General features: G+C 48.7%; 1 protein-coding gene across 1 annotated transcript in view; it reads right to left on the bottom strand.

Moving 5' to 3' along the window:
• nrn1la (neuritin 1-like a) overlaps positions 1 to 13395 on the bottom strand; it is a 55894-nt gene continuing 42499 nt past the window's right edge. The window contains exon 3 of the mRNA XM_035642156.2: positions 1 to 5497. Coding sequence (XP_035498049.1) covers positions 5206 to 5497 — 292 coding nt within the window. The 3' untranslated portion in view covers positions 1 to 5205. The remainder of the gene's footprint in view (positions 5498 to 13395) is intronic.

Genomic DNA, 13395 nt, shown 5'->3' on the forward strand with positions numbered 1-13395 from the left:
TAATATAAAATGTTAAAGCTTTAATAGTAGCACTTGCAGAGTATATATATGTGGCATTGTTTATATACACAATGAAATACTCCTATATACATTAATATTCACAGAGCTTTAGTTACTATACACACACACGCGCGCGCGCTATACACAGTGATGCGACCCAAGTCACTGTCAGTCGGTGCGTTTCTTGGCATGAAACTGTGATTTTTCAAGAATCTCCACATTTAGAGATTGTGTGTGTGTGTGTGTGTGAATTTAGAATCACGTGAAAACCACCTCCGTCCTCTAAATATGCAATAAATTGAAGATGACGTGAGACAGAAGAATTATTTCCTACTATCACCTTCCTCAGTCTTCACGTAATTCCTCATCTGCTGGAGCGATACATTTTGTCGTATACTTGTTTTTCAAACTCTTGAAATGTTTCTCTTGTCCCGTCACTCATCACAACTGGGAGCCTGCTGCGTCTCGCCGGGGGGGGGGCGAGTGCGTGGGTCCGGTGCCCGTCCCACCTGTCAGTTTCCCGCAGCCGGCCTCGTGTTTGCTCGGACGAGTTGGAGGGGTGGTTGATAATTGTTCGCAGAAAAGTCCCAGTGGAGCTCCGGCCGGAATAACAGACCTGCATCTGAGCAGGCGCTGAAGCTGCAGCATTGCTGTTGCAGAAGGACCCCCGAGGTCGACCTCCTCTCTTTTGGTTCGACCGCTGCGTTGAAGGACATTTTCCCCCCGAGGTGCGAAACCGTCGCTCGTGTTTGCGTCTGCGTCACATTGTTCACGTTCGATCCGGTTCGTTTCTTTGGGGTTTCGCGTCGCGCGACATACCTACACATCCTGACGTTATCGCCTGCAGTACGCGCGCTGCGTTTCCCTGGACGTCGATGGATCCCACGTCGGCACGTTGTCAATTCGAGACCTTTCCTGTTTCCGCTCTGCCGCCCTCTAACATCCTCTCTCTCTCAAAATCAGTTAGAAATTTCAGCATTTTCACGCGTTTGTTCGCGTTGGTGTTATCGTTGGACCAAATTGCAATGCGATGTTCCGTCTCCTCCTCTCCCCAGGTGCTACCGCGGCTCTTTTTTTGCTCAGAGCTAGCTACCTCAACCAATTGGTCCTGAAGTCCGAACCGTCCAGAAGACAGCTGCCGCACTGCTGACGAACCGAACCACGGTTCAGTTTAAAGACCACCTCTTTAGGTCCGGACCCGTGGTCCGAGGCCCCCGGAAGGTCAGAAGGTCCGGGCCGGACAAGGCAGGCGTGAAAGCGCCCTAAGGTGTTGCGTGCGTCAAAGGAGTAGTCCCACATTTTTGGGTCCCGATGAGAAGATACTACACTCATCTGGCTGGTAGATAATGTCTTTTTGGGTGGAGTCTTACCCTGACAGTTAGGGTAAGGGGCTCACCCACCGACACTTCTCACTGATGACCACGCTGTGTGTGATTGGTTTACCTTGTACAAAATACAGACATATAAAAAACAACAAAAACATTTGTTAAATCAACTTCCAATCGTCGATAACGGATTCGAAAGCCTCTTCTGCAGAGGAAAAGTAAACCGAGAGGGACTTGGACGGGAGGACTACGTGGCGTGTAGCACGCGCAGATAGTCTTTGCGCGATGATATCTAACAATGTGCGTGTGATAAAGAGGCCGCAGCCGTCATCACTCTGTTATTTGTTCGTAGTAATAACAGCAAATATACTGCAGCGCTAATGTGACAATGATGCACTGGCGCTTCAGCCCGTTTCACTTTCTCCCATTTCGGAACCAATTTGAACCCATTTGTCAGAGCGCCGAGCTGTTGCTGGAGGCGAAGAGATGTACAGAAGAAGAGATGCCCCCCCCGCTCTGCTCCGTCAATAACGTTGCATTTCCACAGCGGCCTTATTGAAAACCCCACTCTGCAATCAGATTTGTTCTTTTTGTGTTGTCAGGCCCCAATAGGAGGCAACACCTCTGCGCAAAACAGACTTTTGAAATCGAATCTGAATGAGCTCTATTCCTGTAAGACAGCGTGTAATCAGGTTGCGGTGAGTGAACTCGCGACGGGGCCTGGATTCGCACAAACACACTGCAGGCGGACTGTTTCTCACGATCCGCTCGGATGAATCCTCCAGTGACGGCATATTCTCGGAGCTCTCCGCGGAGATGGTTATTCCCGAAAAATCCCTGCACCTTTGTGAATCTGCAACCGAAGGCCTCTAATTGCTTATTCTGTCAGTTTAATTAAAGTTCAAGAAACTACACGCAGCCTCTTTAGAACCATCCGAGCGTATGCTGGGAGATGCATGGACAAAGTGAAACAAGATGAGAGACTGCTGCGGGGCTGACTGGAGCTCTTCCCTTCTTGCTCAGGACCTTTAACCTTCGTATCTCCCTCGCCGTGTTTTCTGTCGTGCAGCAGCTGGATGCAACGTTAAAGCGAGGCCAGTGCTTAACACTGCTTCATGCTAATTGGAGTTCATGTGTGGGAAGAAGAAGAAAAGCTCATGACATCAAACCAAACATGAGAAAATAGGGCCGACCCGCCGCATTGTGTGTGCGCTTGTCTTGGAGACGTCTTCTTTATCTGGCAACAGCGCACGTGGAACTAACCCTACATTTCCCATGAACACCACGTCGTGACGCGCCACGCGACCGTTGGCTACGGGCCTGTAGCGCGCGCGCGGTATCGATTGCGAGCGAGCCACGCCGAGACGGAGAAGACGAACGGAAAACAAAACAAAGGAGCTGAAAAAAATGTTGGCGGTGAAAGTCAACGTTAGTCAGGAAAACGACCAAACAAGTGGTTGTTAAAAACAACCAGAGGAGGAAAAGAGGACGGCGCCCGGGGCTCGATGAAGATGAGAGAGGAGGGGAAGAGAAGAGGCCGTCGGGTCGTGAGCGGCTCGCGTTTGAACAAGAAACAAATAAAATATATTCTTACCATTTAGATGTAAATCTGCCATCAACGCGAATAAAAACAATTTAAAGAAACATGGATGCTTAAATGTGTTCAGTGGCATCTCGGGGAAAAATTGGCTAGTGGAAAATCTGATTGGCTGGTAACTTCTAGCCGTGTTGGCTGGTGAACAAGAAAGTTCATTTAAAGCACTGCTCATTTTTTTTATTTCAACCCCGAAGCTGCGACTATTTAACTTTATGGCAACGGAGAAAAGAGACGATGCAGTTCCTTCATCTTCATCTTCATCTCTGTGTCTTATCATCTCTTTTCTTTTACAGCTTCACTGTTGCAGCTGTCGAGGATCTTGTTCAAGTGTAGAGTCTTCAAACTCGGCCCGACTTTGATTTATTTCTTTGCGAGGGGAGAAGAAAAAACCCGTGCAGCCTAGAGCCCCCCCCCCCCCCCCCCTCGTGTGAAACACACACCGCAAGACAGGTGGATTCAACCCTCGTGGAGGCGGAGCGGCGCTTGTTTCTACCGGGACCGCTCATCCCTCTCCCCCTCTCTGGTCCCGGGCCAGACAGAAGCAACTGTTGCCTGCGAGCCACGCAGAAGAACAAGCAGTTCTCCGAGCGCGGGCCTGCGGGGGCCACGCTGCGACCCGCGGAGCGTGAAACACACTTGGCAACGCGCGAGGCCTGTGATTTTGTGGACCGGAGAACATGGCGGCGCCGTATTGGATGGTTCCAGTGCGGGATGCCACCTGGGCCAGGAACCAAATAAGAAACAACTGCAGCGCAGGTCGGACTTCATTTTAACTTCAGCGTCCGACTGCACACGGTTCAGTTTGAGCTGCCACCCAGGTTGCTGCAGGTTTCGCTGAATCAGAAGTCACAATGATTTTGATTTGATTTGGGTTCAACAGTGAGCGCGACTGAGCCGACATGGAGTCTGCGGCGTCGATGTCCGACTCGTTCACCCACGTTGGCCTGTCCTGCTCCGCCATTGGACCGAGACGTCGCGTGTTCCCCTGCCATCGTCTGCACCTGTTTCCTGACGCGCCTCACCTGTGTTCACTTGTCTCCGCCCCCTTGTTGGAGTCCCTGTGGCTCCCTTTTCTTTTTGTTCGTCTGTCCGTTTAGTTGGATGTCAGCGCTGCGATGTGTTCTATCTGCTCCCTGGTGTTCCCCCTTCCCGCTCCGACTAATTACCAAGCACACGCCGCTGCTGCGTCCTGGGCTGCAACGCGCCGGAACGCAACATGCAGTCAGGTGAACGTGGGGTTTGCTCGGCATCCCCGTACTTTAGAGGGAGAAACTGTCAAGGTTTCATCAGAGAGATGTAAAAACCCTGAAGCTTTGGCTCCACCGAAGAGCGAACACGGCAACGAAACACCGACTCGACTCTAACGCTCCTCACACTAATGGATGCAACAAATACAAATGTTTTACTTCCGCCATATTCTCGGCTTCTGTTCCGTACATTTCGGGGGTCAAATTGCGTGACCTCGTCTCGTCTCCAATAGATGGACTGGGACCCGATTGGAGGAGCGGCGACATCCAACTGTCAATCTTGAGAAACCACCTCCCTAATATTCGTCCATAGTTGTGGAATTGATATTTTCTTTGAAATTCTTTTGGATTTTGATGGAAACTTTGGGAAATGGGAGCTTTGACAGTGGCAACGATGAAGCTAACGTGAGTCTATAGGAGCCTCAGCGTCCAGTGAGTCGATCTGCACGGATCAGGCCAGGTACGGGACGTCGGATTTACAATTCATCAAAGGGGCTCGTGATAAATGAATGTTGAGCTGGAGCCAGTCGTGGCATCTGGCCTCTTCATCCCTATTGGTCTTCAGGTTGGTCAAGTCAGACGTTGTTACTATATCGCTCGCATTCCACTCGGGAAGAGAGATTCCATCCCGGAACCGTCATCTACGAGGCGACACTGGGTAGACGCACTGCAGGATCAGAGGAGGCGAGGACGGATGACGCGAGGCTGCGCGTTGGCGTCTGTTTAACTATGCATGTGTTTGCAGGCCCGTTTGTACAGCGGCTGTGCGGCTCTGTGTGAAATGTTGTGTCGACTTCAAACAGGGAGGCTAATTTAGAGGCAGAGAATATGCATGAAAGCAGCACAGGCAGTTTAAAGTTACATTATCAAAAGGACTGTCAGGCCTCTGAACATGCAGTTAGAAGTATTCGCCCTCTGGCAGAGCAGAGGGGGAGAAAAAACGGTGGAAAGTCCAAGGACTTGTGGAGGGTGAGGGGGGGGGGATACACAAAGTTTACATCTATTCACATTTGTCCCATTTCTCCGGGGGGTTAAGTTATATCCAAAACAACAGGAGCAGCAGAGGAGCGAGCAGCATGCCAGCGTGGCGGCGGCCCGCGGGCTGGTCGGCGCGTCCTCTTAGCGACTCCTGGCTGACGTCCTGCTGGTCGGGCGCCGAAGCGTGCGAGGACGCCGGGTGGCTGCTCCGGTCGGAGCACATGTCGTAGAGGTTTCCGGAGAACTGCATCTTTTTGGATTCCTGGCGCAGCGACTCCCAGACGGCCGCCGCTTCGTCCGGACAGCCGGCCATCGCCGCGTTGGCACAGTCGTGGAACTCGTCCCACGACCTGCAGAGAAGAAGAGGACAGTGGGGGCGGGGGGGGAGACAGACCAAAATGAGTTGGGTCATTATACTGATATCTAGTGATGGCAACATCATTAGCATTATTCAAAATGTATTCAGTTTTGTGATGGACGATTGTGAACAGCTTTACATTACCGGTGTCGAAAGATTGATTTGATTATTAATGACTGGATGAATGCGGTGCATGATGGGAGCTTGTATCCAGGCAGAAATCACTGCACTGTTTAGGAATAGACGGTTGCTCAGCTCCAAAAGGAACCAAATCAACTTTATTTTCTCTGACATTTCTCCTCAGATTTTATTCAAATCTGCCAAATAATGCAAGTGACCACTCTTTTACTTACTTACTTTTGGCCAGACTAAAATAATATATTGAACGAATTGCAATGGAATTTTTATACAATCAATCATGGTCCCCAGAGGATGAATCCTGAAGATTTATTCTGTTAAATGCGTTGCTCACTTCCGTGACATAGTGACGTCACCATGTTACAAAAGTACCACCTGGACTAATGACGAAAGGTTTCAGGAGCTTCAGGATCAGTGTTTTCTGTCGTGGAGAGGAGCTCCCTTTACTGCGAACTTTTTAACTTTGCAGCCCTTTAATAAAAAACCTATAACACACTAGATGAAAGGGAAAACATGTCTTCTTTAAATGTTTAAAAGTTACAAAAAGTCAAATGCAAAGTTGAATTTTCATTTTGATGTGTTTTTGACTAACTGTCATCCACCCACATCTAAAATTATTAAAAAGTATGAAGCTGCCACGCCAACAATCTCCTAGACATCCACGATTATCCTGAAGATCCTCAGCTCTTGACCTTGACTCATGACGATGTAGTTCTGAACATAACCGATGAAGTCATTCGTCCTCTGGCTGACTCCAACAACATCCGTCCGACTTCTTTTAAAGTAGCTGCCGAGAGACAAATGTGCAGAACTTCACCGCTCTGAGAGCAAAGGTTGAAAAAACTTAATTCATGAAGAGAGTGGAAAAGCTCTCATGAACTGGGTGTTTATTGAGTTGTTTCTGCTTTACATAAATTTGAAGCAAAACGGATTTTTTTTTTTTTCAAATACAGTCTTAAACCTGACAAGAGTGACAATAGGGAAAAAATGAAAGAGTAAACAAGAAATAATTATCTTACAAATACCTCTGTTGGATATAAACCTTTTTTTTTTTTCTCCTTCAGTGAAGCATATGCAGCATTAAAACCTTTTGCAACGTAACCCTCAAGATCCACGTCCGGAGTCTGACTGTAATTGGCTGCTAATCCTTCCTCTCGTCGTGAACGTGTCGGCTAAGTTTTCTCTGAGGAAAAACCGGCTGAGTGTTAAATACAAGAACATCCGGGGGGGGGGGGGGGGGGGGGGGGGGGGGCAGGAGCAGATGGCGCTCTTCAAAATATGCCTGACTCGAAAACACTCAAATGCTAACAACACTAACAGATACTTATAGCACCTTAACGCACACACGAGAAAGAAACTGTCCAAGGAGTTTATATCATGGCAAATAGCTTAAAGCTACAGGGTGTAATATTTAGAAGAACCTATTCACAGAAATTGAATATATTGCCCACAACTATGTGTTCATGTGTGTATAATCACCATGTTCTTTCGTCAACTCTGAATGAGTTGGATATAGTAACACGAGGTGGACCCGACCTCCGTGTGAGTCTCCATGTTTCTACGTCGTGTTGAATTCCGGTGTTGCGCAAAGCGGTTGCAGAATACGTCGCGTTCGCGTTGAATTTTCAGCGGCCGTTATGTACACGACCACTAGAGGTCAGCGGTGGACCTGGTGAGTCCGTCAAGTTTGCATATTTGAATGGTTTTGATTGTATGCTGTAAAGTAATCGTGCCGATTCTCTGGCGCCCTAATCCCTGATCCCTCACCACGTCTGAATCTTGATTCATGAAGTATCGTAATGGTAGCTCCATCTAGTGGCCATTGCAAAAACAACCACACTCTGGTAAATTAAGAGTAGAATCCTTCGGGATTACAACAGCAATGCCTGAAGTTCTTGATTATTGCCAAGAATAACTTCCCTCAGTGAAGCGCTGACTCCGGGGATCGTAACGTCAAGTCCTAGTTGACGGATCTAAACAAATAAGATACATATGATGGGGTCGGATGATTTCCTGTGCCGCAGTCGTGTGTTGCGACGCCCTGAAGGATTATATCATCACCAACTCTGCGAAATGCAGTGAACTCCCGAAGTCTTATACAGTTGTAAAAAGAAAATTAGTTTTGGAGGACTTCTCTTGTCTGTACTGTATGTCAGCCGGGGAATATTTGAGTACAGAAATGTAGCACAAACACACTCCCGCTCACGCACGCACTCACGCATGCAAGCGCGCACACACACACACACACACACACACACACACACACACACACACACACACACACACACACACACACACACACACACACACACACACACACACACACCACATCACATCAAATCACATCTTTTATCTCCCTCTCACAGATTGTAGCGCATGTCATGAATTTTGTGGCCGCGTCGACAGGGCGAAGAACACACACACACACACGCACACACACACGCACGCACACACACACACACACAGACACACACACACACACATGGTTTCCTAAAATTAACAGCAGGCATCACCACTGGCCTCCCTCGATGTGTGTGTGTGTGTGTGTGTGTGTGTGTGTGTGTGTGTGTGTGTGTGTGTGTGTGTTTGGCCTGTGTCCATGGTTTAAACACTCCAGGGGTCCAGCTGTGACGGAGCGGCTGCTGGAGGACGACGGCTGCTCACCTGCTGTTGTGGGAGGAGAAGTTGATGGAGGAGGACGGGGGGTTCCAACATCTGGCTATTGGAAATATTACAGTAACACAATTGTGTTTGCGTTTATGTGTGTGTGTGTGTGTGTGTGTGTGTGTGTGTGTGTGGTGGGCAGGTCTGGGCTCCAGTCACAGGTGGTGCGGAGACAGCAGAAACACGGTGAGGACGCTGACAGACAGCCAGCTGCTTCCACAATCAGAAACTCTCCCGCGAGTCGGTCCGTTCTGCCGCCGACATGCTGCCGCTGATACCTGGAAACCTGCAAACCGCTGCTCTGAGCTCCTTCTCTGACTGGAAATGACCGTGCGCAGCAAACACGGCCCATCTGGGTGTTGACTGAGTTTCACGGCTCCGGGTTGCAGGAAACATCACTGACATCTGGGGCAGCATTTAACACACTTAGCTGAAGGGGGGGGGGGGGGGGGGGGGGGGCGAGGAGAGAATAACAGCAGAGGAGCACAAGAGGATTGAAAGAATGAAACGAGTTCAACTCCAGTGGCTCGGTCTGTGTCCTGTATATAACGGATGGGAAGTACATCTTGGTGTCAGGGCCCCAGACGGAGGGTGACGGGACAGTTTTAAGGCCGATATATATATATATATGTATCGACGTTTGTCAGATGCTTTTAATAAAAACTCGACACTGCTGTGATTGCCCCCGAGTCTGCCACAAGGCGTTGGGATATAAAACACAAAAAATATCCCAAACTCTGCACATCCCACGAGAGCGAACAGAGCGCCTTTTAAAATCCGTTGCACGGAAAAACGGGAAAGAAGTTGGCAGCACGGGCAGCCTCCGCTCCGACGGGGCCAACGTTGAGCTGTTTGGCCGTCGGGGGGGACGCCCGCGGGGAGGCGCGGTGGCGGCAGACTGGCGGCATCCTTTCCTTCCGTCGGCGGAGATTGGAAAAAACTGGTCGGGATACTCGTCGGTTTGCTCCCCTAGCAGCGGCGGCGGCGCCCCGCGTGCGGGGGCTTGAGTCGTCCTGCAGCGGCCGTGGGTTCGAACCCCCGGCCCCCGTTGCTGCGCGTCTTCCCCGGTTTGACAACACAACCAGATGGACAGATGTAGCTCTGGGTTTGATTGGAGCCCATCTTCTCTTGCTGTCTTTCCCTGCTCCAGCCCTCTCATGCTCCACTTCCCCATCGACGCCCGGTCTTCACCGGACTCGACACATTCATCTCTTCATCAGTCGACCACCATCCCCACCTCCATGCTGCTGCTGCTGCTGCTGCTCAGGGCCGTTTGCCCCCGGCTACGATATCTCCCCATCGAGCCTCAACGCCAAAAGACTCTATCAAGACTTTGTCCTCACATATCTGTTAAACCTGTGATGAATAACAACTCTTCATCCATGGGCGACACGTTACATTATAAAACTGGAAGGGTATTCAGATATTCGGAGAGCGCATTCCTCCGCCAGGGCTAACGCCCTATCACAAAAGAACAAATCCTTAATCTGCTTCAAAATTGAACGGCTTCCTCCAAGGATCTCAGCCCACTCCGCCACACAATACAATGGAAATTGGTTCTGTAGGTTTTCGAGTAAGTCTTCCGAGAGGCAGACACACGTATGGCAATGAAAACGTAACTTCCTTAGGTACAGAGGTGATAAACACAAACAGAAAGACAAATGTACACACACTGTGTATCTGCAGCACATTTGTCTATGTGGTGTATAGTGTGTGTGTGTGTGTGTGTGTGTGTGTGCAGCACATGGGTGGTTGTGTTTCATCTTCTCGCCTGTGTTTTCTTATTTCTTTCTCTAGTTACAGTTCAACAAGTTTCAAAGTGGTATGAAAAAAAAACCAAAACTACATTTTCATTCCAGAGGTTACTTTTTCTCGAGGCATAACAGATCGCGCCGCGTGTTAGTGGGAAAAACAGACTGAAGGTGAAGGAAGGCTTCTTGAAGCACGTCCACCCCGCGCAACCCCCGGTGAAGGCCGCTGCAGCTCAAGCTGGTTGGTTTTAATATAAAAGCTTTGTCAACGTCGGCCGCAAGAATGGAATTTCTTTTTATTTCTTCGCTCCTTTTCAATTCATGCGGCACGCCTGAGCTGAGACGCGGCAGCAGTTTTACCTTTCAGTGTATCAGAACAACCTTGGACAGAATAGTCACGACACTTTCTGTCGTTTCTGCGGGATGTATAAAAAAACCATAACTGATGTTTAAGACAAAATCCCTTTTACATCCATGTGGTGTTATTTTCAACTCTGATATATAGTAAACAAAAACAGATGAAGAAAGTTGGAGATATGGGCTAAGTGTGGCATTAGATGGACTTCACGGGAACATCTGAAACTCCCGAATCAGGGTCATGGCTAGGTTCCCTCATTTCTATTCAATTTCCCCTGCATCAAAATTAGGCCCTATGTTTGGGTGAGGGTGAGGGAACATAGGGATGACGGAACATAGGGTTGAGGGAACATAGGGTTGAGGGATCATAGGGATGAGGGAACATAGGGTTGAGGGAACATAGGGTTGAGGGATCATAGGGATGACAGAACATAGGGTTGACGGAACATAAGGTTGAGGGAACATAGGGTTGAGGGAATATAGGGATGAGGGAACATAGGGTTGAGGGAACATAGGGATGACGGAACATAGGGATGAGGGAACATAGGGTTGAGGGAACATAGGGTTGAGGGAACATAGGGTTGAGGGAACATAGGGTTTAGGGAAAATAGGGATGAGGGAACATAGGGATGACGGAACATAGGGATGAGGGAACATAGGGATGAGGGAACATAGGGATGACGGAACATAGGGATGACGGAACATAGGGATGACGGAACATAGGGTTGAGGGAATATAGGGTTTAGGGAACATAGGGATGACGGAACATAGGGATGACGGAACATAGGGATGACGGAACATAAGGATGACGGAACATAAGGATGACGGAACATGGGGTTGAGGGAACATAGGGATGACGGAACATAGGGATGAGGGAACATAGGGATGACGGAACATAGGGATGAGGGAACATAGGGATGAGGGAACATAGGGTTGAGGGAACATAGGGATGACGGAACATAGGGATGAGGGAACATAGGGATGAGGGAACATAGGGATGACGGAACATAGGGATGAGGGAACATAGGGATGACGGAACATAGGGATGACGGAACATAGGGATGAGGGAACATAAGGATGACAGAACATAGGGATGAAGGAACATAGGGATGACGGAACATAGGGTTTAGGAAACACAGGGTTGAGGGAACATAGACACGCTCCCCCTGAATCTGCAATCTTCCATCTGATTAATACAAGGACGTTGGCAGCAAAAATAAGCAAACTTAAATAAAATATTCGATCATATGTTGATGCTTCTTTAAAAAAGGACTGAATGTCTTAGTTTTTTTAAAAGGTAAAAAATGATGAGGGTGACGTATCTTACGTGTCGAATATTCCTGCGAGTTTGGCCGCCGGATCGTTTATATTTACTCGTGAGCGGACGCGGGCGACGTCAGTGACATCGGGGAGATCTCAACGCTGAACGGCATTCGCGAAGTAGCGTCACGTAAAAAATATTTTGGTTCGAGTTCAAATATTTCAACTTGAGCAAGCGACGCGAATTCCGTGTCGCCTGAAATCCGTGTCCTCTCGCGTCTTTGCATTGACTTCGTACGTGATCTAATCAGGCGAAGAATTCGATTGGTTTGGTGTGAACGCAGCCGTTATACTTTGTGAATCATGAATAGTATGTATGACGTACATGTATATATGATATACAAAGGGGGGGGGGGGGGGGGGTGATACCTTTGCAGCTGCAGTACCTCTGCAGTAAATCCTCTATTAATTACTAAAACTGTTGTGAGTTGTATTTCATGTGGAGTGTTTGGGCAGTAGAGGCTCGCGCAGATCTATGATCACACTTTCTTACAAGCGACAGCTTTATTGAAAAAGTAAGTCCTAAAAATCTTCCTTCTTTCGCCTTTAAATCATTTTCTAAATCTGCGGGAACACGCCCGCTGAGAGATGCTGAACACTGTGGCGTCTTTGTCTGGCAGCGTAGTTTAAATCCTAATGCCGCAGAGCTGAGAGAGAGAGAGAGAGAGAGAGAGAGAGAGAGAGAGAGAGAGAGAGAGAGGGCGGGAGTCACTTTGAAACCGAGGCGGGAATAAGAACAGAGAGCGCTGCAGTGACACGCAGTGAAGACACGGATGGCCTCATCTAAATCTGTGGAGAATGAAAAAGAAAAGACATAGACGCAGCTGTGAACGACGGCTGAGTGAAAGAAAAGTCAACCTCGTGTGAGAGAGAGTTCTCTGAAAACACCAATTCAAGCAAACGGTAGACTCTGGCTTTTGTTTGTGTGGCTGTAACCATGGAAACTACCCCCCACCCCCCCCCCCCCCCCCCCCCCCCCCGCCCGACCCAAGATCCAGACCGCACCGTGCTCTTTATTCCCTCTGCGATGATCCGGTATCAGGGAGCGTCGTCGCTCTGTCACCACAGAGTCGTGCTGCCTGAACCGAGCACTCGCTGACTTTGCTCTGAAGTGATTCTACGACGAGCGCGGTGCGGCTTCTGATTCCGTACGAGCCGGCACAACAACAAAAAAATGTTCTCAAAAGTTCTCATCTGAAATCAAAGAATCCAAACGCATCTTAACACGAAGAAGGAAGAGGAGATTTATCCCTTTTTACAAGGCTCCGGGGGAGAGGAGCGTCGGACCAACCTCTTTGATCCGTATTGAAATATCGCAACAATTTTCTGATGGATCCCCACGAAACGTTAAGACATTCATTAGCACCGTAGTACAACTCCTAATGAGCCCCGGACTTTTCTACGAAATATCTTGACAAAGATCAAATGGATCCCCATGAAACTTGCTTCAGATATTAATGTGCTCATTCCTCATGCACTTCCGACAGGTCAGACTTCTCACTTTCCGCTTTTTCCGCTATTTTTTAATATCTGCCACCGTCAGAGGAAACAGAAATACGGAGCTACTGTACAACCACGTTGTGATCCCTAAACATGTTGTGGCCCTACAACACAACACATCTCCTGGTAAATCAATGACTCTAAATAGAGATGTACATCC

This window comes from Scophthalmus maximus, chromosome 7 (genome assembly GCF_022379125.1).
Source record: "Scophthalmus maximus strain ysfricsl-2021 chromosome 7, ASM2237912v1, whole genome shotgun sequence".
NCBI lineage: Eukaryota > Metazoa > Chordata > Actinopteri > Pleuronectiformes > Scophthalmidae > Scophthalmus > Scophthalmus maximus.